This window comes from Talpa occidentalis, unplaced genomic scaffold (assembly GCF_014898055.3).
Source record: "Talpa occidentalis isolate TD23 unplaced genomic scaffold, MPIMG_talOcc4v2.1 talOcc4.13, whole genome shotgun sequence".
NCBI classification, from domain to species: Eukaryota; Metazoa; Chordata; class Mammalia; order Eulipotyphla; family Talpidae; genus Talpa; species Talpa occidentalis.
The window spans coordinates 100,926,906-100,951,100 of NW_023601322.1; the positions used below are offsets into that span (position 1 = coordinate 100,926,906).

The 24,195-nt window shown below is 60.5% G+C and overlaps 1 protein-coding gene across 1 annotated transcript in view; it reads left to right on the plus strand.

Annotated features, from left to right (window-relative positions):
- PPP3CA (protein phosphatase 3 catalytic subunit alpha) overlaps window positions 1-24,195 on the plus strand; it is a 150,615-nt gene that overhangs the window by 82,414 nt on the left and 44,006 nt on the right. Inside the window, exon 2 of the mRNA XM_037509633.2 lies at window positions 7,991-8,191. Within this exon, the coding sequence (XP_037365530.1) occupies window positions 7,991-8,191 (201 nt within the window). The remainder of the gene's footprint in view (window positions 1-7,990; window positions 8,192-24,195) is intronic.

The following is a 24,195-nucleotide window of genomic DNA, read 5'->3' on the forward strand; positions in this document are numbered from 1 at the left end:
GACGGATGTCCGTGACCGGCATCTTCTTGCTCTGACTGGCTTTGCCACATGTGATTTTCTCCAACTCGCCCCATTTTGTGGGTATGAATTTCAGTCCAGAAAGAACAGTGAGTGCAGGAAAGTGCTCGTTCACGTGCTGCCATCGGGACAGGCGCTCGTTAGACTGAAGTGAAGGGGCTGGCGCTGGGGCATGTCTTTTACCTGTGAAATCTGCACATTCTAGCTCATGAAAGCACATCAAAGTCAGATCCTCCCCTCTGTAAGGGGTGTGTCTGGGAGGCGGGCGCCAGGGTACCTGGCCAGGGAGCGGGGCCTACAGGAGCGGGTGCCCGCTGTGGGGGGGGGGGGGCGTGCATGCAGCCTCCGCTGGTCAGAACCACACTCCTTACGCACCCCAGGACTAGAGCTCGGTGGGTGGAGGGGAGCAGGTTTGGGGGCTCACATGCACTCACGCACGTCTACATTGTTAGAACACATGTACTCTGCACCGTCCCGTATGCTTGTGTGTGTGTGTGTGTGTGTGTGATGTTCTTCCACAGGACAGGCCCAGTATCTGACATCTGCATCAACCTGTCAGCAGCCTGCAGCCCGCCATGGCTATTGCTCGAGTGGACTTTTTTTTTTAAAGATATATTTATTCATGCATACAAGAGATGGGGTACAGGCCAGAGGTGTGTGGGGGGGGGGGTGAGAGGATTCACCAGAGACAGAGTGGGGAACAGAACAGGCAGACGGACTGACATACACCGCTGAGGGGGCAGCAGGCGAGCCAGGAGAGGTCTGCCATGCCATGTGGGTAGCTCCCTGGCCAGCTGGGTATTGAACTCGTGCTGGAGAGGCTGCGGACAGCTTCACAGTGCAGTGCTTAACCCCTTGCGCCACCAGGGAGGCCCCATCCTGAACCACTTCTGACTCTCAGGGAGGCTGAGAAGTGCCATTCAGGGGTCCCAAGTGTAACCATCTAAAGTGTCTTTTTTACTGAAGCGGGTTCCATGCACAGCATTAATAACATTCTAGTAAAGAATCATCTTTATTACGTTGTTTCTTGCGTATAACATACGACATACATATTGAAAAATAACTCCTACTATATAGAGTTCAGCAACCCAAGATGATTGTGAAAGTCTTTGTAGATATTGCTAAACCTGTATATATAGAAAATATACAATATATATTCCTAGATGGCTATCACAAATGGAATGTTCTTTGATGAAAGATTGGAGCTGTTTTCTGAAATTATGGGTCTGAAATCTTGAAGCGCTGCTGTCCCGCGGAGAGTTCTTCTGCTGGCGCTGGGTCGGCATCGCGCCGCCGGCAGTCACACGGGTCACCTGTGAGACCGCGTCGCGTCTGGGACGGGAGGCAGCACTCCAAGGCCGGTCTCGTCCCTGCTGGCCTGGCCCTGGGCTAACCCTCCCGGGCATGTGACGTAGTTTGGCTGCTCACTGCCCCCTTTATGACACCGTCCTTTGAGATCTGAACCAGGCCGCTTGTTCTGTTCCCTTTTCCCAAGCTCCTAGGGCCACCGAAGTTTCCCCAGACTCGAGGAGAGAGGCCCTTTGTCTCATTCTGCCGAAGTGCATCCTCGGGATTCCGCGGGGCAGGCTGTTCCCTGCTTGTCGGCGAGGTGGCGGGTGTCAGCCGAGGGCGAGGCTGCTGTTGCTTGCGAACCCCCAGCCGGCATCATCTTCCCAGCCGCTAGGCCCTCTCTCACTCGAGAACGTCTTTCGTGTCCGAGAGACGCCCGGCCCCAGGCAGGAGCTCTCCAGAGCGACCTTCTCGGGGAGGGACTGCCGTCGGTTGCAGTGTCGTTGGAGAGTCACCCGTTTCCCTCCGTCTGGGTTCCGAAGTACCTTTGACTCGTAAATCAGAACCGACTAGTTCCATGGAAGGCCGGTGGGGCTGGCGCGGAGAGGACAGTGCCGTGCGCTCGTGAACTCCCTGAGCGTGGAATGGCGTCAGGGCAAAATTTGGGGACTGCCCGCGTGAGGTGCGGGGCCCTGGGGGCTCATGGAGGCGAGGTTCTGAGCGATGGTGGCCGAGAGCCAGGCAGTTGCGGGCACCCGTGTGGGCCTGCTGGGACCTGGGCCTGGGGCCTGGTCTCCCCGCAACGCTGGGCCAGCAGACGCTCGGGCCGGGCGGGGCCAGCGGGCCCTGGGTCCCTGGAGGGCAGCCATGAGGCACAGTATTTCCATCTTTGCTTCTCGCTGGCACACAGATACCAGGGTCTGTGCCAAGCTTACTAATTTTTCAAGCAAAAATCACCTTTTATGTGCAAAAATGGTAACATGTAAAATGCCGCTTAGGACTCACATCAGTGGGGAATAGATTTGCCATTTCATAAAAACTTTCACAGAAGAGATGGCCTGTTCGTGAAAGAATGAGTTCCTGTGACGGCTGTAGGTGTTCTAACCGCAGGGAGTGGGTCTGTGGGCAGACGCGGGGCCCACGGCCGAGTGACAGAAAGAGCTGTGCGTGGGCACGCGCTGATTTTTCCCTATCGATTCCTGAGATCGGGGTTGAGGCTGAGAAGGCACGTGTTGCGTGTGGCTGCTGCCTTGCTATTTTTAATCCAGAGATTTCTGAAGTTTGTGCTCAAGACTTTCTCACCAAACAGCCCCACGCCACGGAGACAGAGTTCGCTTATACTTCGCAGCTCTCGGCCCCGACTCCGAGATGTCCAGAAAGGACGGCGTGTCTCAGGTTAACTGAAGTGGGGAGGCTCTGGATACTCGTCATTGCTGAGGGACGATCATTGTGTTCTCAGGGCCCCGTTCCCTTGGGAAGTAAATTCAGCTTGTCTGAAAGTATCTTGTTTGTTTCTTGATGGTAATCTCCTCCTGTGACATACTTCTCCAGAGGAAAAGGAAAATGCCCAAGGGAAAAAAATAAATAAAAAGTCCTCTGACCGAATTCTTCCCAGAGTTTTACGCCTTATTACAATTCTGCTATTGCAAAGATGTCTAGAAATGCCGTTCGTTGGAAGTGTCGCTGTAATCACTTCTCGTTCTGAGGCCCGCGCGGTGTGGTGCCTGCTGGTGTAGCTGGACTCTGCCGACTGTTCTGTTTATTTACCGAAGCGTAACACTATAGAATAGACCCTTACAAGACAGCACAGCTTTGGTTTCATAGTTACATTTTTCAGTCTACTTACAGAAAAGTTGTTGAATTACAGTTCTTCATCTGCATACCCAACGTCACCTGTCAAAACCAACAAATGTAAATTTGCTTTATCATGTGCATCTATAAAAGAACTTGTGATTGACCTGGCCACGTTCCGCACTGGACTTAGGCCTGTAACATGTTCATTTTAACGACAGCAAGACAGTTGTGAGCTTTCAGTAATGCAGAAAAATTTTGAAATTCTTAAAACCTGGCCACATCCTCCCTGGTGTTGAATCACTGTTACGTAAGTCAGTACGTGGGCTACTCACGGTGTCTCTGGTAATTGTGAGCCACCCAGGATTCCAAGACTCCGGAGGGGCGAGTGGTGGAGGGAGGCAGCCCTGCCTGTGGTGCCCCCAGCCTCAGACGCAGGGATGGACCGAGCCTGAGAAGAGGCGCAAGTGGGGAGCCGGGAGCAGCCATGATTAGCACATTGAAGTGACCTTTACTCTGAAGTCCAGGTGACAGGCCGCTGCGCACCTGCTGACACGGTGCTCTATTTTACTTGTTAGCATTCAGCCCTTGTAGTTGCACCAGAGATTTTAATCCGTGTCCGATCTTTATGGAAGAACTGCTCGTGAATAGTTTGGACTTAGGCTCGGACCCCACCGTGTGTGAGAAACATTCTCTAAACCAGAGGACGGGATGTTCTGGCCACGTCAGGGGCCGTCGGAGGGACCGCGCCTCTGTGGCTCATGTACATTCCCGGGAGTCAGCCGGGCCGTGTCTGAGGGTCAGCACCTGTGCAGGTGGGCGCAGGGGAGGGTTCCGGGCTCCCTGCTCGCAGGCGGAGGTCATGGGCACAGTCTGAGCCCCCCAGCAGGTTGGTCAGTTGGAGTCTTGTTTATGGACCTGCCATGAGGAGGTTTTTAGTGTGAGTGGCACCGAGGCTCTGCCGCCAGGACGAAGCTCAGCTGAGGGGGTGGGGGGCGGGGCGGAGGTTTTCATCCCACGGGTGCCGACAGCTGTGGTGGGAGCCCAGCGGCCGAGAAGCAGGGTGGGCATGCACAGGGCGCTCCTGCCTGGGCTTTGCGGAGACTGCAGGCTGTCCCTGCACCCCAGTCCGTGCTAGCGGCTGTGCCCGCACACACACTGGTGGGAACACACGTGTCCCTGCGGCGGGGCCTTCCACCAGAGGATGGGAGTCACACGTCCCTGCTCAGCACTGGGCCCCGACAGCGAGGTCGGCAGTGCCTCCCGCGGGGAGCCTCTCCTCCCTTAGACAGTCGCGGGGCGAGGGCCCGTGCGTGCCAAGTGTCGTGCTGGAGGGCTTGGTGCACGCGTAGCTGGCGTCTAGCAACGCGCAGGGTCTGCTTCTCACCGCCTGCCTAAAAACCAGAACCTGCTCTTGTAAGTTATCTGAAAATCAGCTGTTCTTTATAGATGAGAGGAATGTGCTGCTGCGCTAAAGGCTCCAGGAGCCCGGCCGCCCCCGAGGGAGGCCTCTCCTTTCCCAGCCGGCCCCTCGGGGCTGCACTGCTCCACTGCCCTTCCCACCTGCCTCGCTGCCCGGCAGAGGTCCTTGCCGGAGGGGCTGGTGGTTGTTGAGTGACTGACAGTTGGAGCAGCCAGTGTGACAGGCAGGATGTCCAGGAGGCGGGGGCTGGGGGTGGCTGCACTGCATGGCCCGGCTCTCTGGCGACCACGGAGCTGCAGCAGCCTTGGTGGAGGCGGTGTCATAGGGACGCGGGGCGCCCAGGCCAGTCCCCACCTCGTCGGGTGCGTGTCCTGAAGGGCAGCGCCCAGTGCTGAGCCGGCATCTCTGGTGGGGGGACGGGCGGCAGCAGGTGCCCTGTCTGGGGGTGGCCGGCGCGGCCTGCAGTGGTGGGGTTGGGGTGAGGCGTACGCCAAGGACTCGCTGGTGCCACACGTCAGCCGCTGGATGTTTCATCCCCAGGGAAAGGAAGCGACAGGAGTGGGAATGGTGGAGTGGAGCGAGCCGGGAAGGTGTTTCTCTCTTTTCCGGGAGCTTCTAAGAAGCCCGTCGTAAAACTCTGTATTTGGTGCTTACCCGGCTATTACGAGAAACTTGATCTGGACAGTCTCCCGCATATCGACACGTACTTCTGAATTCTCACCAGCATGCACGGCAGGTCTCCCCGCCCCGGCCCACCCGGCCGGGGCCTTGAGAGCGTCCTGCGGCCTCAGCGGCGGAGGGGGGACTCCCTGCGCCTCTCAGCGCCTCTCCCTTCACATGGCCGCCGGAAGGCGCGTTTTCCAGACACGTTGCGTTTCTGCCCGGGTGTTTTTGCTCAGTTTTTGGCGCAGGCCTGCATGGTGCCTCGGCAGGACAGAGAAAGCAAAGCCTGACCTGTGCGCGGCCGGCGGTTTCTCTCTGCGCCCAAAGGGGTGTGGGGACACACCAACAGGGGCCACTCTTATTTTTGTCCTGGAGAACGTCCCCCCGGCTGGCGGCATCTCCGTGCTCGCCCCTGGCACCAACGCTGCCCAGCTGGACTCCCTGCCGGCCGCGCCATCTGTGCACCGCGAGGACCCGGCTCCCTGCGGCCCGCGTCAGCTGGGGGAGCCTCTGACTGGCTTCGCTCTTCCCTCCCTCCCTGGCTTGGAAGCAGCTCCCGGATTCCGAGCAGGTGGCGCCTCAGAGCAGGGGTCGGCGGTTTCTGGAGGCCACAGACCTGCGGTGGGGGGGGGGCCCTGCCAGCCTGGAGACCCGAGAGCTTCCTTCCCTGCTCGCCTCTCGCTTGTCGCCCGCTGAGGGCCCGGTTCTAACGCTCCGAAGTCAAGTTTCACCAGCCGGCTGGTGGGCGAGTGTGGCAGGCCCCGGGCTGGTCGGCTGACCCCGCAGTGGCCGCCTTGGCGCCTGAGGGCCTGAGGCCCGGCCACTGCCCGGCCTCCTCCGCCGTCCAGCTACACCTGGTCAGGCAGCTTTCGCTGGGCCCCGGGCCTTCTGGAGTCTTCTCAGCCCGCCCTGCCCTGTATCCAGGGTTTGGGGACGTTGCCAGCCAGGTTTCCTTTCTAAGTTCAAACCAAGTACAGATAAAGAACCAAGGCCAGAAGCGCAGCCGTGGAAAAGTTCCCATGTTGTCCTCACAGGCGAGGACGTGGGGCAAGAAAGAGAGGAGCCCAGGAAACCCGAGAGGCCGCTTCCCCCCAGCAGGCTGGCCTGCTGACCCTCGGCCCCTCGCCGAATGCCGGGACCGCTTTCCTTTCGCGCCCTGTCCTCGCGCCCACGGGCCTTTACTTACGTCAGCCCTTGGCGATACGTCTGTCCGGCCTTCAGCTGCCCGAAGTAATTTTTGAAACGAAGAAGTGGTCTTTGTAAGAAACCGCTCTCGGGCTCTGCTGGAGTTTCAAGGCGACGAAGCTCCTTGTCTGGCCGCGTGACGGTCCGGCTGGTGCCTGGACACGGAACTCCGGCGCCCGCCCTGCCGGCCCGGGCGCTCAGGCGCTCGCTGCGTGTCAACCCCAGGCCGTCACCTTGGGCGAGGAACTTAGTGTCTCTGCGCCTCTGCTTTCTCCCCGGCGACGTTAGGGGACCTTCCAGGCTGACACACACGCGCGTGTGAGTCTGGCCCGCTCCTCGGGTGGCTCCCGCCACGGTGACGTCCCTGCCCCCTGCGCCTGGCATCGCACCAACACCCCAGCCGTGCCGCCTGCTGCCGCTCCTGTTTGCATTAGATATTAGAGCAATTTACAGCCAGAATCTCCCCATGCAGCCGGGGCGCCTGGAGCCACAGTGGGTTATTAGCTCACCCAAGGTCAACACCGTGTGGGCCCAAGGTCGCCGCCTGTTCCTCTGAGCCCAGAGCCCGGTGCTCGACCCCTGGGACCCCTGGAGCCTGGAGCCCGTCCCCCGGGTGTCCCGCAGCCTGGTGCCTGCCCAGGCACCAGCAGCGGGGGCCCCTGCTGCTGTGCTTGGCAGCGAGGTGAAGCCTCTGCTTGAGTGGGCAGGGAAGTCCAGCTGGTGGCCATCACGTCACTTCCCTTTTTCCTGGATCTCTGATCTCGCTCCGTCCTCGGCGTGGACCTGCAGGCATCTTGCTGCTTCGAGGGGAGCTTTGGGAAGCCGGGGCGGGATGGGGCGGGGAACTCCTCTGTCCCGCATCCCGGGGTGCGCCGGTGCACAGGCAGGGACTGCCCCCAAGCCTGGGGCTGGGCCCCGGGTGTGTCAGGAACTGGGAGCGGCTCCCTGGAAACCAGCCCTGTAGAGGGGGCAGCCCAGCCCCCTGGGCTCTCTCTCGCTTGGGCCCTTTCTGGCGTGGCCTCGCTGTCCTGCACCCTGAGCCTCGTCCCTGGCCGGTGCGGGGGGAGCTCCCCGGAGGAGGTGGGGGGTGTGGAAGGGGCAGTGGCCGGGCCCAGTCAAGCAGAGTGGGGTTCCCTCGCTCCGCCTTTCTACACACTGAGTGCCCCAGCGCCAGGGGCCCCTAGCGGTCGAGCTGGTTCCTCAGCTGGTGTGCACAGGGCCTTCCTGCCCTCTGCACTCCCGGGGTTTGCCTTGGCGTCGTGGGTCCTGCTCTGTCCCTCTGCTGTGCTCCTCCATCCCCTCCGGGCCTGAGACCCAGGGTGGCATCTGGTCTGAGCAGAGCTGCGTCCTGCTGCAGAGGCTGCTGCTCCCCAGCGGGCCGGGGCGGTGTGTGGGGGGGGTGTTTCTTGTATCAGAACAGCTGCTGCCTGTTCTCTGCTGACTCAGGCGGTGCTGGACGACAGGCAGCGTGAGGCCCCCAGCCCGAGACGTGGGCGGCGGGTGACTCTCGCAGGCTCGCAGCGCCGTGGCGTGGGGGCCATGGCCCGCGGGGTGGGGGGTGCGGGTGGCCGATGCCCTGTGCCGAGCGCGGCCCGTGCTGACGGACGCCTTCTCTTGCAGCTGTCCCGTTCCCTCCCAGCCACCGGCTCACGGCGAAGGAAGTGTTCGATGGCGACGGGAAGCCACGCGTGGACGTGCTGAAGGCGCACCTCATGAAGGAGGGCCGGCTGGAGGAGAGCGTGGCGCTGAGGATTGTCACCGAGGGGGCCTCCATCCTGCGGCAGGAGAAGAACTTGCTAGACATCGACGCTCCGGTCACAGGTCAGTGCCAGTGCGCCGGAGCAGGGCCCAGGCCCACGCAGACGCCCCCCCACACACTCTGCCGCCACATCAAGGCTGGGCTGGAGGTGGGGCACGGGGACGGTTCGGGTGCGGGGCGCCCTGGGCATGCAAGGAGGTGGGCGGGGCAGGCGGTCCTGGTGAATCCAGGGCCCCCGTGGAGCCACACACTGGTGCAGACACACACCAGTGGGAAGGACAACCTCCGCTGCGCCCGCAGGGGGCCGGGCAGGGGCCGTGGTTCTGGAGCGTGTCTCGGACAGCAGTGTTCCTGGCAGCCTGTCAGAGCCGCTGCCGGCCCCCTCCCCTGCTGAGTCCCCCGCCCTGGGTGGGCCTGACAGTCTGCTCCAAGGGGCGCCCAAGAGGCGCTGACCCCGGGGAGGACAAGTGTGTCGCGTGCATGCTTTGCAGCCAGACGTGTCTTTTTGGCGGTTTTGTTCCGTCACTGTGTGCGGGCAGATCCGCTTTGGCGTCGGGGTAACGTCCTTAAACGCGACGGTCAGACCCCGCCGGACCTCACGTGGCCCAGAGGGCAGGTGCTCCAGGCTTCCCCCCCCGCCCCTCATGGGGGTGCAGGTGTTCACATTCAGAGAAGCTAGAAGTCACTCCTTTTCCTGGCTGCTGATGATTGTCCTGGCAGAAGGATCCAGTGTAGACACAGAACATTTTCATTCTCAAAACAGAGGGGACATTTAGCAACACTGTCCACGCACCGTCAGCCTCTCCTCTGTGGTCTCACTGCAGCCTGGCGGCCTCGCCTGTCGCTGCCGGGTGGACAGAGCCTGTCCTGAGCGTCAGGCCGGACCTCCTGGGCCCGAGTGCCCACGGGGACTTCTGCTACTGAGAGATCGACTTTGTCTTCGACTGAGATTTATCTTCCTTGTTCATAGATCAGAAAGGTGACGGCTGTGCCTGGGGCCAGGCAGCAGGCGATTGGGCCAGTGGTGGATGAATGTCCAGGTGCAAACGCACTTGTGGGCTCACGCGTGTCACCCCGGCTCACAGAGCCTGAGAACGCACAAGGATAAAACCAGGGTGAATGTGCTTTCCTTTATTACGTGTGAGAATAATGAAAAAAAAAAAAATAGTGTCTGAAGACTAGCTTGGCCCTCTCTGGTGAACCAGTGGGGTAACGGAGGTGAGAATTTCACAAAAGGCGGCGCGTAGGGCACACGGTAAAGATAGAGTGTTTCCGGCTGCAGTCAGCATTGCTCTGTGGATAAGCACGGTCCTGCAAGAACACACAAGGAAGATTCTGGAAGAAGCAGGTTACCCTGGACTCTCTGGGGCCCACGGACGCATCGCCCTGGTTTTCCTAGTGCTTTCTCAGCTGCTGCGACAGGGGATACCAACAGGAAGAGACTTTGGAAATCAGGTCTCAGTTACGTCGGACTTTCCGGGCCGGGGGTGGACAAAGCAAGGTGCTTGAGCGTGGGATGGCCGTGGGGTGCTGGTCAGCTGGGGCCCGAGCAGGAACGCTGCCTGGTCCAGGCGGCTCCCACCTCTGCCATGAGCAGGACCCCCTCCCCCTCTGAGGGCTCAGGTGCGGCCTTCTTGTGGCCTCGCTGACGGGGGAGAACAGTGGCCGAGGGGTGGGAGAGAAACACCGATTTTAACATAAGATAGATGGGGGACGTACTGCGGATTTCACCAGGAAGTTAAACCCGAGGCTTCGCAGCCAACACGGAGCAAAACCAGTCACGCCCTGAGCAAGAGCCGACACCGGACGGGGCAGTGAAAGCAGGCGCGGTGGCCGGAAGCAAGCAGGGTCTCTTTCCAAGGTAACAACTTGCCTGTAAGATTTCCTGGCCTGCCGAGCCAGCGCTGTAATACTTATTTTCAAATTTAGGGTATTTGTTGCTCGGATGACTGTATCAGTCAAGCTGTATTTTACTGCTGACTCTGCACTGTGCTGTAGGAGGCGGAGTTTCCACTTGAGACCCACCCAGGCGGCGTACTTTCTGTAGTTCAGGACTCCACACGGGAGAGAGCAGAGCACTTGAGAGGCGGGAGGAGGGAGGACAGGAGGGAGAGGGAAAGTGGTATTAGCACAAGAGAGAACTGCAGAGAGAGGTGAAGAGACAGGTTATTTATTTATGCATACAAGAGCTGGGGTGCAGGGCCTCCCCGGGGGTGCAGCGGGTTGAGTGCAGCACTGTGAAGCTGTCCGCAGCCTCTGCAGCATGAGTTCGATTCCTGGCCGACCAGGGAGATACCCCATGGCGCGGCAGACCTCTTCTGTCTCCCCGCTGCTCCCCTCAGCAGTGTTTTCAGTCCATCTGCCCGTTCTGCTCCCCACTCTGTCTGGGGTGAGTCCTCTCACCCCCCACACCTCTGGCCTGTACCCCAGTTCTTGTATGCATAAATAAATCTTAAAAAAAAGAACCGGGGTGCAGGCCAGAGGTGTGGGGGGGTGAGAGGATCCACCAGAGACAGAGTGGGGAACAGAACAGGCAGACCGACTGAAATCCACTGCTGAGGGGAGCAGCGGGGAGACAGGAGAGGTCTGCTGCGCCATGTGGGTCGCTCCCTGGCTGGGGATTGAACTCGTGCTGCAGTGGCTGGCAGTAGCTTCACAGCACTGAGACTTAACACCTGCAACACCAGGGAGCCCCGATGTTTAATTCTGTAGCACTTTTTTAATAGTTTGATTTACCACGCTGCCCAAACCCCTCTCTTTGGGGAAGGTTTGCACTTACGTAGGGTTTTGCAGCCCATTTTATTTGGAGAAGACAGGAGGATCTGGAGGCTGCTGGTCCCACGCCGCGTGCTGCCCTCGGCCCTGGGAGCGGCCACACGGGGCCTTTTCCTGTGAACTAACCTGTTGGGGGGGGGGCAGGGGCAGCTGTCCTAGAAACGTGACTGAAGAGTGTGCCTGTGCTGGGGCTGTTGTAAAGTATGTCCTTGCCTTTTGGAATCTTTTCTGAAAAGTGAATTGAATTTTCTTTGTTTCCTTGCAAACAAGGGAGGCACCCTGACCGCAGCAAGTCCAGACAGCACCTGGGGCTGTGTCTGCACTGTCACACCGCCCCCCACCCCCTGGTGCTCAGGGCTCAGCCCTGGGCCCGAGGGGAGCTGCTGGGGGCGGGGGCGGGAGGAGACTGGCACAGGAGGGTGCGGGTGGCCGCGTGGGAGTGCCAGGAAGGAGGGAGAGGAGGCGCGCGTGCTCCTCCTGGGAGGATGCGCAGGAAGATGGCCTCCCTGGTGGGGCCCGTCCCACCCCAGCGCCGAGTCCACCAGCACCTTGGTCTTGGGCTCGCAGAGCTGACTGAGAGATCAGAGTTTGTTGGGAGTTCAGCTTTTTAGCATTTCTGAGCATCTACCTGGTGGAGGCGGTGGGTCACGCACGGGTAAGACCTGCGTTCTGCTCTCCAGGGACCAGGATGTTGGGGGAGGACTGAACTGTTTGCCCAGAGACGAGTTACATGCATGGATGAAATGAGCGGGTGAGGCCAGGATTCAGTCAAACCCAGAGGCAGCCAGAGGGACAGCTTTCTTGCCTTCCAAGTGGCTGGGCTCTCCCCGGCGGTACCCACTGTTACCACCTAGCCTGGGCCCGCCCTCCTGCCTGTCGTGACTGTGGCCCCAGCCTTTGCTGGGAGCCTGGGAGCTGCGGGCGGGGCTGGGGCCTGTCCTGGGGTGGCAGAGCCGTCCCTGCACGCTGGGGACTCGGAGGAGGAGAGCAGGAGGCCGCGGGCCTGCAGAGAAGTGCGTGGTGCGGGGCGCCCCCGGGCAGGGAGCGAGGGGAGGGCCGTGTGGGCAGGCAGGCCTGGGGCCCGGCGAGGCGCGTCGAGGTGGGTGGTCAGGCCGAGACGTGGGTCCCGGTCAGCACTCCCAGCGGCCAGGGCCTCCCAGCAGGGCCTCCCTTACTCTGGTGTGGCTGGGGGCCCTGGGCTGAGAGCAGTGGAGAGAGGAGGCGGGAGCCCTTGACCAGAGGGAGCCGCACTGGCCCGGGAGCCACGCTGGCGTCCGCGGGCGGAAGACTGGATCCGATTTTTACTTCTGTGCTTGTTACAAACGATAGCCGACGCCGGCCGTAAAGCATGTGTAGCTTGCAGCTAAAATTCTCAGTCCACTGAAGACTTGACCAACACGCAGGCGTCACGCCGACCCGCGCGGTCTCTCCCGGGGGCGAGTGCTTTCCCTTGACTTAGCCGAGACGCGGCCCTCGGCTGTGAGGAAACGCAGACCCGCAGCGGCCTGCATGGGGAGGTGGCGCCCCGCGGGCCTGGGGAGAGGCCTGCGGGCGGGCGGGCTGCTAATCTCCCCGGCCGTCTGTTTCCTGCAGCGGGGACGTGCCCCGGGCGGGCAGGGTTCCCTCTGCGGCCGCCCTGCTGGGGAGCGAGCGGGCAGTTGCCAGGAGAGCCCTCTGGCTCCGTTCCTGGATGTGAGGGCGGACCGTGGCCAAGTTTAAGGTCATGGCATTCCTTCCCCTACAGCAGCTGACGTCAATTAGGAGAATTCCCCACGCCGGGCTCCCCGGGGAGCGCCGGAGAGGACTCTGGGCCTTTCGGGACCTGAACATCAGTGTTTGTCCGCTGCCGCCCTCATCTGTCACCGTCACAGCGCGTGGCCCGGGCTCGCTGGGGGTGTCGCTGGGGAGGCGTCGTGCCCACTGGGCTCAGCGGCCAAACCGTAGGGCCTGCCCTGCGGCCAGAGGCCTATTTTTGGAGCCCAGCCCAGGGCTGGTCAGGCACACATCTCTGGCCCTACCGTGGCGGCCACACACCATCCTGATGTCCTCACTGCCCTGAGCCTGAGCCTGGGGTTTGTGTGTCAGACTTGGTTTAGGCAGGTAGATGGGTCTGTAGGTAGGCAGGCAAGCAGGCAGGTACAGTGGCAGGCAGGTAGATAGGCAGGTAGGTAGACAGATAGGCAGGTAGGTAGGCAGACAGGTAGGTAGACAGATAGGCAGGTAGACAGGCAGGTAGGCAGGCAGGCAGGCAGGCAGGCAGGTAGGCAGGTAGGCAAGCAGGTAGATAGGCAGGCAAGCAGGTAGGCAGGCAGGCAGGTAGGCAGGCAGGCAGGCAGGCAGGTAGGCAGGCAGGTAGGCAGGCAAGCAGGTAGGCAGGCAGGTAGGCAGGCAGGCAGGCAGGCAGGTAGGCAGGCAGGCAGGTAGGCAGGTAGGCAAGCAGGTAGGCAGGCAGGTAGGTAGGCAGGCAAGCAGGTAGGCAGGCAGGCAGGTAGGCAGGCAGGCAGGCAGGCAGGTAGGCAGGCAGGTAGGCAGGCAGGCAGGTAGGTAGGCAGGCAGGCAGGCAGGCAGGCAGGTAACAGTCACTACATGAGAATAGACCCCTTCCCTGATCCCCGACATGTCTATGCTCTGGTTTGCAAGGTTGGTCTTAGGAACCGTGTCACAGACTAGAGAGGGTGTCAGGACACCGGCTGACTTTACACGTGGGCCAGCGTGACCAGGAGGCCCGGCGGCAGCGCGCGCGCGCGCGTGCGCACACACTGTGAATCCTTCCTGCGGAGCTAGGATCAGGTGTGGGGCCCAGGGGCCTGGACACCCAGTCCAGCTGGGATGGGTGCCTGCGGGAGCGCTGGCCCCCGTGCCCGAGAAGGTACAGGCAGAGGGCGTGAGTGGCTGGCACTGCCTAGGACGCACCGCTGCACTGGCTCCCGTCCACGGCCCAGCGCAGCAGTGTCCTCCTCCGGCTAGAGGATTGCTCCTCGTTGCTTAAGAGAACGGGTGGTGCTGCTGAGTGTCTCCAGAGATGGATGGCATGTGCCACGCGGCCGCGGGCGGGTCACCATGTTTAGGGCACGAATGTGTTGCTTCGCACAAGGACTCGGGACAGCCCTGGAAGGTGGATCCACGTGGCAGCCGTGCACGCTGAGCTTCTCACCTCGTGGAAATGACGTTTCTAGCAAAATGTGGGGTTATGGCCACGAGATTCCACTCATTATCTGCCAGTCCCGAAACAGCTAACACGCCCACGTCCAGGGAGGACGTCCCACCGGGGTTCGAGGGAGCATCCCTGCAGGATGGCACCCCTAGGGTGTGGCTGCTCCCCCCTTCCCATGCACTCAGCTCCGAGCTCTCCGCCTTCGTGTTTACCATAGACGACGTCAGGAAAGAGGAAATCAGGGTCACTGAGGGAGGAAATCATAGGTAAAGACCCACAGACCCCATTTGTAATGATTTTCCAAAACTAACAGTCATGGTTGCCCCTCTGCGCAGACCTTTCCTCTGCAGAGCCCCACCTCTGCCACCTTGCCAGGCTTGAGATTTGGGGGTCGTGCAAACTGGCGCCAGCATTCCAGAGCCTGCAGGGATGGGCGTGCCTGGCCCCATCCCAGGAATGCGGCCACGTGCTCTCTGGCTTGGACGCGAGTGGGCCTCGAGGTCCACCTGCTGGCGTGTCCCTCCAGCCCCCTGCCGCCCAGCCAGCTTCCTCCCTGGCTGGTTCTGGGGGGGGTGTTTCTGAGATGACTCACAAAGGCGTTTGTCTCCATGTGAAACAAAGGCACCCTTGTGCCTTGCGTCCTGGCTCTAGAAGTAATCCAGCTCCGCGCTGGTCTTCGTTAGCAGTGTCTGAGTCTTTCCTAAAAACACACTGACTTCCAGCAGCAGCTGCGATGTCAACCACGCAGCTTGGTCCCGTCACCTTGAGAGCCCGGCCACCTGCGTGTTTACTGAGGCCCTGCAAGGTGGCGTTGGAGGGATGGCTTGGCCGTCACGTATGAGCAGGAGACCAGCAGATCGCCGTAAACATGACACACATGACTTATCTGAAGGCCTCTGCCTCATGTTTTAAACATTAAAGGCCAGCCCACTCCCTCAGGGGTGGGCCTCGGCTTAATCTTAGCTACTGCTCAGGGCTTTCTTCAAGCGATAAGCTGGTGATATTCATCAAATATAGATCAAAGCCAGGTAAAAATTAGAAAGTAAATTGCCTGCATTATTGATACAGAATATCCATTCCACTTGAGCATATGAATTGAGAAAGCGGTGAGAATGCATGAGGTTTGGGCCCTTCCAGAACGATCTGTGGCTGCCTGGCCTGGTGTGTTGAGGGCCAGGTGGAGGGGGCAAGTGAGCAGAGTCTTTCCATCGTAACCCACTGCGGGTTCTCAGATTACACGCAGACTCCTGGTGCGGCCGTTCACCTGAGAAACACAAGTAAATGAAAGGAGCAGCGTGGACTAGGGAGACAGGATGGGCAGCTTGGCCTAGCTTGTGTGGCCACGACTTCACCTCCAGGTTTGGAAACCCGGGGTCCAGCTCGGCCTGCATGTCCCTGCTCCCAGCTGCCCACCACCCAGAGCCGTGCCACCCATGGCTGCTTCCTCGTCTGGAGACGCCGCTCCCTCTTGTCCTGGGATCACCGGGGCTCCCTGCTGACGCCTGGCCCGGGGCTGCGCTGTGTGGCTACAGGCGTGGGAACTCAGCTGGCCAGAGCAGGTGACGCAGCCTGGCCTTGTCCCTGGGGATGCCCGCCTGCCCCCTGCATCCTCTGGAAGCAGCCAGTCAGCTTTGATTTTGATTAAGAAAAACAAATTTTGCTTTCGTGGACATTTCTCATGGTGTCAGGACGTTGCTTGGAAAGAAAGGAACGGAAGTCAGGAGGCCCGAGGTGGGCCAGTCAGGACGTCCTTTGGGATGAGCAAGGACAGCCAGCACTGACCCAGCACCCTCATGCCTGGTGGCTTCTCGGCGACGGCCCCAGGACTGCCACCAAGTGCCCGGCAGTGACCTGCCTCGAGACGGCTTTCCGGAAGGATCTCAGAGGATCTGTCGTCTGTCTCCTCCAGTGCCCAAACGCAGGCCACAGCCACGGAGGAATGACTTGTCCCATGCATGGGACAGACAAGGGACACCCCTCGACACAGAGGATTCAGGGCCTCCTGTCTTCGCTGCACATAGGCTCTGAGGTGGCTCCGCGCCAGGCAGGCGCCGGGTGGGTGCCACTGCCCAGCGCGCCCCTACCACAGGCGGCACCGCCCTCCACCGTGCTGGGCACGTGGAGGATGGGGCCCCTGCTGCAGGGTCCCGGGCCCCGCTGTGCCTGGGTGTGCCCTCTCTCCGTGTCCTCACACACGCCTTCGTGCCGTTGATCTTAAAGATATTTTTAAAGAGCAGCCTGGGCGCACACAGGGCGGAAATGTGCATGGGTTTGTGAAAGTCACGCGTGCCGCTGCCGCTCCCGCGCAGTCGCGTAAAGTCCCCCCTTTGCGAAAGAGTTTACGTGCCTGCGGAAGGCTGCCTCACGAGCCGGGGTCGGGGTCATCCTGCAGCGCACATGTGCGTGCACACACGCACACATACACGCACGCAGCTTGTGAAGCGCCGCCATAGTTACCGTAGAGTGAGTTTTCCTCCTGCTCGTTACCAGATTAGACACCCACATAGTCTGTTGACACAGAAATTTGGGGACATTACTTTATGGCCCAGTCGAGGGATATTAAACTTCGACGAGTCCAGCCCACGCTGACCCTTCCCAGCTGTCTGGGCTGGACCGTGCGTGACAGCACCTGTGCATCTTTAGTAACACACGTTTTCATCTGACAGGTAAACGTCAGAGAAATGGCGGTGGGGGGGTGGGGAATGAAAAACAAACAAAAAAAACCACTTGGGGTGGAAACATCCAGTTATTTTCTTAAAGGGAGCCACGCCCTGTTTCTCAGGCTTGCACACTCACACTGGCTGCCCCTGGTCTCTGCCCCCGGTGTCTGGCTGCGCGCTGGTTCCGGGGCGAGCGCCGTGTCCCCGCAGGCCCCAGCCGGCACCCTCTGTCCTCCACACCCCTCTCTGCTTCCCGAGCTTCCTCCCTGTCTCGCCGTGAGTGTCATGCTGCTGCCTACCTGGCTTTTCTCCCTATCAGGCTATTTTCAGTAGGAACCAGGCAGAAGACGGTGCCGGCAGCTCCGGTTTCTGGGGCTCTAAGAATAACGCCGGCCCGCGGCTGCCGCTGCGTGCAGATGGCTCGGGCAGGCACGCAGGTATCTGGAGCACCGCTCAGAAAGCCAGGCCTGCGGTCCCCGTTTTAGAATTAGCCCTACATCCATAAATATGTGTTTTGGGAAGATTTATTTCTGGAATTTTGCAGTCCTGTAATAGGACTGGATTTTGTTCTGTGAGTTTTGAAGGCCCTGACAGCACTGCACCCAGCGGGGGCCACTTGCAGACTCGGGGATCATGGCTCTCTGTGGGCCTCAGCTTCTTGGGAGCACAGCTGTGCCCTCGGCCCTGCCGGCCACTCGTTGGCAGAGCAGCCTTCCTGCTGGCATGAGGAAGAAGTCAGCCTGTTCACTGAATTGGGAAAAAACACAACTCGTGGTTAAAAACCCATCTCAAGACTAAAGCTGTCTCTTGGGTAGAAGGGTGGTCATGTCCCTGTTCCCGCCCCCAGAGATAACGTGACCCCAGGTGAGGCGGGTGTGTTATGGGGGTGCGGGGGATGTCAGGGCAGGCGTGGAGGGGAGGAGGAGCGGAGGGGCTCCAGAGCCCACTGTGCCCACGGCATATGGGGGCAGGGGTTTCCAGCCTTGAGAGCTCTGTCACCTGAAGCCTGTCTGCTCACCTGCAGCTGGAGACCAGGTGGATTTTGCTGGGGGATTATGAGGGTAAACGAGCCAAGCTGGTTTCAACGGAGGAGGCAGGCGCCATCATCGCTCTTCCCATGTCCCAACCCCCGGGGCCTTACTTCCCGTTGCTGCAGGGAGCTCTCGGGTGGCGAGTGAGGATGAAAGAGAATGGCCTTCGTGGGTCAGCAGTGTGGAGCAGAGAGAACCAGTGTGAGCTGGCTCCAGCCCCCCAGGGCAGCACCCACCCGTCCCGGGGCTGCCCATGGTGCCGGCCTGGTCTGGGTCTCCCGTGATTCTTGGGGACACTGGTTGCTGGGACACCCTGAGGTGTGGCTGGGCCGGCTGCTGCTCCGATGCCCTCTGCTCCGAGCGCGGTCGCGGACACTCCATTACCTCTGGGGCGAGCCCCCAGGCAGAGAGCGAGCCAGAGCCCGTGGAGAAGCAGGGCGAGGCCCAGGGAGCATCTCACTCTCCCAAATCAACCTCACAGTCTGTGCCCCAGAAAGCGCGGAATGCGGGCGTCTGCACGCCCCTCCGGAGAGCTCAGGTGGGAACGAGGCACCTGCTGTGCCCAGGGCCCTGCTGCTTCCTGCCCACTGGGCCCAGCCTGAGGCTCTGCCCATTAATTTTTCAAAAACCCGCGCTTGTCGCCCCCCCACCCGCCGCCCCAGTTGAAACCCTGCAGCAAGGCGCCGTCAGCTACAGAAGTCCCTCCACGGACGGCCGCGGCAGCTGGCCTCAGCCTCCCCAGCCGGTGATCTAGACGATCATCGCGGCTCCTTTCCCATGAACGTGGTATTCTTGTGTCTCAGCATTTACCTCACCACGTTTAATTTCGAGTTAAAAGGCGTTTCCTGCTTTGAGAATGAAATCTACTCAGACTTAAAATAAAAACCCCCCGAACGCGTCCTGAAGGGTCATGAGGCGGCTGCTGGGCCGCAGCAGCTCCATGCTCTCCAAGTGGGGGCTTGCAAGAGAGGGGCCATTGACGAGTCGCCATTCCACGCATTCGTCATGGAATCACCCCATCTAGAAGCCCTGGCCAGTGGGTCTGCTCCCAGGAGCAAGGAGCGCTCTCCCCAACAGGCATGAGGGGCTGTCTGGCTCCAGCCCTGCTCCCTCCTGCCTGGGGCAGGCCCTCCAAGGCGGGGCAGCAAAAGGGGGGCGCTCTGTCTCCCGCTGGGCCCAGGCCTTGGGGAAAACACAGGACTCACTGCCCCGCCTTGATGTCGGGAGACTTTTGTTTGTTTATGTGTCTGTTCAATGTAGCAAGTCATATTAAATCCTGAGCTGTTGCTTCAGGGAATGAACACTTTCAGAAACGGATTTACATTTGCTAAACTCACTGCCAAGTGGAGCAAACACAACGTGGATCTGAATTCGGGATATCGAAGTAGCTGGGACATCTCCGGGCCGGAGGGTCTTGGAGCCTGGAGGCCGCTGAGCAGCCGGCGTCTGCACGTGGCCAGGAGGCCAGATGGCTCTCGCGTGTTGGGAGAATAGTGTCATCCCCTGTCTGCTGCTCAGCCTGGGAGCAGACCAGGCCCAGGGCACAGCTCTCGGCTGCAGGCCACCAGCTCTGGGGACCCCGCCCCCGAGTCTCGATCCTGTGAGTGTCACTGGGCATGTTGCTGTGGCTCTGATAGTTTTCTCTTGTTTACTCACTGGTAGAGTCTGCGCAATGGCAAACACTGTCCCAGCGCTGTGAGCGCAGCCCCGCTGACATTGCCGTCCCGCCCAGGTCTTCGGGTCTGAGCTGGGACGTGCGGGCAGGAAGGGCGCTGTCTTTCCTGCGGAGCCAGGAGGCACGTGAGACGGTGCTGACCCGGCAGCAGGGAGGGGCATGGGAAGCTCGGGCCGCACCACCTCTCACCTGTCAGGACGGCTGTTATCAGAGAGACACAAGATAACAGGTGCCAGCCGGGCGTGGGACACGGGAGCCTTGTGTGGCAGTGGCTGGGAGTAAGTCATGCAGAACAGCACGGCAGTTCCTCAAAAAATTAAAAATAGAAAAACCTTATCACGCAGCAGTCCCGCTTCTGGGTGTAGACCCAAAGGAAAAGGCTAAGGGGAAGACACCCTCACCCTCTGCGGTGGCATGTGAAGACGCTGTGATCAGTCGACACAGTGGAATATTATTCAGCCAAGAAAAAACCACGGAAGCGCTGCCCTGTGCAGTACCTGGGCCCAAGGGCACGGTGCTAAGCGAGCTAGCAGAGGGACCCACGTGGAATCTGTTTTAAAAAGCAGAGCGAGTCGATCCTAAGGATTCTCATCCCAGGAAAAACGTTGGTCCTTCCTTTTCTTTTCCTTGTGTCCATATGAGCAGCTGGGTGCTGAGTACTGCAGTGTGGCCGCCCTCACGTGCACTCATGCCCCGTTCTGGAAGGACCCGGCGGGTGGGCAGCAGTCCGGGGTGGGAAAATACTCCAGTAGCTGGAGCTTCATCAGCGCTGAGCTGCCCTCATTGTGAGTGGACGTGTCCTCTGGGTCGCTGGTGGGATTTTTCTCTCCTGAACATGGCCGTGAGCTTGATAATGGCCCCCCTCAGAGGCCAGCGACAGCGTGTGGTGTCCACGTTGACCCCGCTTGGGAGGAGCGCGGTGGTGACGGCATTGGGGGCGGATTCCCAGGGCCCTCTGCTGTGCTCTGGACGCAGGGTTCTCGGCTGCTGTCTTGGCTGACCTCACCCCCAGGAGAAGGTCAACATGGAGGCAAGAGATCCCTGCTCAGCTAGCCCCGTGTGGTGCCGCTCCCTGGGGGCAGGGCCAGCCAGGCTCTGACCCGGCGGGGTGACGCCCCCAAGCTCACGCTCTGTGCCCCAGGAACGTGTGACGCCCCCTGAAATCTAGGGCTGTGTGTGCTGCCGAGTGAACGGAAAGGAGGAGGGAGAAGCCTCTGTTGTGTTTCTCGCTGATAACTGACCTCACAGGATGCCCTGGACGTGGCCCAGCAACCGGCTCTTGGGGTCACACTCTGAGAAACAGCCTGGCTCTCCCCTGACGCCGCCCCCTGCCCCCAGAGGCCCCAGCTCCGAGCATGCAGGGCCGACTGGGCCCTCCCTGGGCCCGCCCTTCTCCTCACCCTGGCTGCCCCGGAGGCGGGATCGTCGGTCCTGCCACCCAGGCCACCCAGCTCGCGCTCTGTCTCTGCTGCTGCTAAGCCCTTCCTGCCCACAGAGCCGCCTCTTCCCCGCTCCTCGCATGCTGGGCCGGGGCCGGGGCCGTCCAGACCTCACGCTCGTTCTTGAGCCTGACCCCACGCCCTTCTGTGTCTCCCCACCCGAGGTGACTGAGTCCGCCCAGGGCCTTTTATCCAAAATATTTGCCAGCCGAGTGACAAGGATGCAAAGTCCTGCACGCGCTTGATGAGAACTCTTGCCAGTGGAAACTAGCTCTTGAGTTTCGTTCTTCCACTTTATTTCATCTGCTTTCCAGGGTCTGGATCACCAAGTGCCAACTCCCGGCCTTTGCGCCGTCAGGAGTGTCGGTACTGCCCTGTTGCTGGGAGGGTCCGTGGCCGAGAGTGCAGTAGCCTCAGGCGCTGGCTGAGGACGTGGTCGGCGACACAGAACTCACAACACTTCACGACCGTTCATGGGAAAATCCCTTCCAAGCCCGCAGCAGCCCTGCACACGGGCGGTTTCCCCCTGGCGAGTCGGTCCTTCCCACGTGTCCTTCCTTTCCGTGAGACCTGGTCGGCGCTTAGCCAGCGGAACAAACGGTTGGATTAGTTAGAGAAACTGTCACGCTCAGTCTGACTTAGGGGTGCTTGCCCGTGCGCAGAGGCCAGGCAGGACCCCCCGAAGGCCCCCCAGAGGTCCCCTCCACCTGCACCCAACTTCCCTCCCTCCTGGCCTCGCCCCCCGCCCTCCCAGCTATGAGGATTCACCAAGAAATGTCGATTGTTACCTTTGCTTTGTAGCAATAGTTGGGAAATACTCTCAAGGGTGGTTTCTCAGAATCCAGAGCTCGGTTCAGAGAGCGCCTTCTGGCTGTCGCCCTGGGGTCGCGGCCCTTCGCCGCGCGCTGGCCCGGCCTTACGTCGTCGGCGGTGCACACATGCCCAGGGCTGCCGGGACAGACGGCTGCATTTCCACAGCTCTGTGTTCATAAGTATCAATTTCCAAAAAGCAACTTTCATCGCTTTTTAAAACAGAATAGGAAACTTTGACAGGAGACTCACTTCAGCGGTTGATTCAGAGGTGACATTGGAGTAAAGAATAGTAAGAACTGTTGCTCGGATGGGTTGCTTTGAAAGGAAAATCTCGATACAACATGCTAAAAACATTTTTTTTTCTCATTTGGAGGCTGGTCACGGGAAATCCCGAGCGTCGCGGGCGTCACCCCCTTAACAATGTACGCAGACAAGGGACACCTTCGTCAGGGCTTCCTCCCCTGCTTGCCCGGAGCCGCGCCCGCCTGCCCTCCCGTGACCCCAGGAACCTGTGGGGGGCGGGGAGAGAGGGTGAGAGAGAGTGTGTGTGCTGGGGGGGGCCAGGCGAGAGCGCCACGGGAACAGGGTGGCAGGTACAACAGGGAGTGGTGTGTGTCACGCTCGGGCAGGAGCAGCCACGGCAAAGAACCAGGCTGGCCCAGCGTCCCGCAGCGCAGGGAGCGGCCTCCAAGCTCCCTGTCTGCACCGCCCCCGAGAGCGGTCTCAGCCCCCTCGGGGTGAGGGGGGCTCCCTGGCCCATCTCAGTCGGTGCCTTTCTCGTCTCAGAGAACAGGCACCCCTGGGTTCCCGCTCAGACGCCCCAGCTGGCCAGAAACGCGCACTCGCGGCACCTGTGGAAATGCTTGTGTTCTTCCAGTTCATTTAAATTATCTCGTCACACACCACTTTTGTAAATGGAAATTAAGCCAGAATGTGATTACGTGCTCTATAGAAGGGGGGAAATGGGGGGCTGTCGGCCAGGAAGCCGCGCCCGGTGCCTTTCAGCAGCGGGCGATCGGGTCAGGCCCGCCCTGCCAGGGGCGCCTCGGTGCTGGCTCTCTTAGCCGTGCGTCCGGCCGGCCGGCCCGTTCTTTCAGTTTCTCTGCGTCGTCTCCTGATCTGCTCCCAGCCCTGCCTTGCACCTGAGCGAGACGCCGCGTGTGAGGCGCAGGCCAGCGGCTCGGAAGCCTGCCGCGGAGCGGGCACCTCCCCTGGCTTTGACGCTGTGCTGACTCCCGTGACAGCTGACCCTTTGAAGCCAGAGGGCACGCCGGCTCAGGGAGGTTGTAGCAAAGAACAACGGGACGCGCTGGCGCCTGTCCCCGCGGGCAGGGCACCCGGAAAGCAGCAGCTCAGCGGCCGGAGAGACGGGAGCCCTCCGCACCCTCAGCCCTAGGGCCACGCTCAGCCCTCGTGCCGAGATGCTCCTGGCATGTGTCCTCGGGGCCAGCTGTGCTCTCCGGGCGACCCTCCAGAGCCGAGGGGGGGCCCGGCAGGACCACCCCCGGGAGAAGCCAGGGCCCGCTGAGCTGGGGAGCGGGACCAAGTTCCTGTTAGGGCTGGGGTGCACGGAGCCCCTCTGCTCTGTTTTGCTTCTGTGCTAACTTTTTCTGATCAGTGCCCTGAATGTTTACCTGACCAGGTGATTTATAGTGAGCCGGTCAGTGTTTTAACTTCGTTCCCCAAATGATCCACAGTGATCGATAGTTTCGCCTCCTCTTCCAATGCCACGTGTCGCTGTGCCGTCCGGAGCAGGGACCTGGAGGTCGTATTTGCCACTTTTGTTGCACCTGCAGAGGATGCCTGTGTATCACCACTCTCCATCCATCTGTCGTCCATCCATCCTCCATTTTCCATTTTCCATCCATCCTCCATCCATCCATTCATTTGAGAAACATTGGGGGCCCCTCACAGGCAAACTGCAGGGATAGAGCAGTTACCAGAGCAGAGTCTTCCTTCTGAGACAGCTGTGTTCCATGAAGGAGACCAATGAGCTGGTAGGTTTAAGAAACAAATAACACGAGGCTGTGTCCAGCTCTGTGAAGACCAGGAAGGACAAGGACTGGACATGTGGGAGGGATGCAGGACGCGGCAGCAGGAAGGCCTGAGAACATGGCCGTGGCGTTGCTCCTGAGGCGAGGAAGAGGGGAGGAGAGTGCATGTTAGGAAAGAACCTTCCAGAAGAGGGAGCGGCAGGTGCAAAGACCCTGAGGCCCCGTCCCTCTGGAAGCAGGGAAACTTCGATTTTTTTCCTTCCACCTCCGAGGAGAGCAAAGCAGAGCATGTTCTCCCCCATGATTCTGAATCGCACAATAAATGGCCTTATCAGAGGAGTTGAGCCTGGAAGGGGGAGTGCAGGGGCCGGGGAGGGGGTCCTAGCACGTGTGCACGCCCTGCCGAGTGGGCCGCTCGGTCCCGGCTGTTCCCGGCACCAGTCGAGCCACCTGCGTGGGCTGCGCGTCTGCCCGGATCTGTGTCTCGAACGGGTAGTGCTTCTGCGAATGAGAGTGTTATGAAGT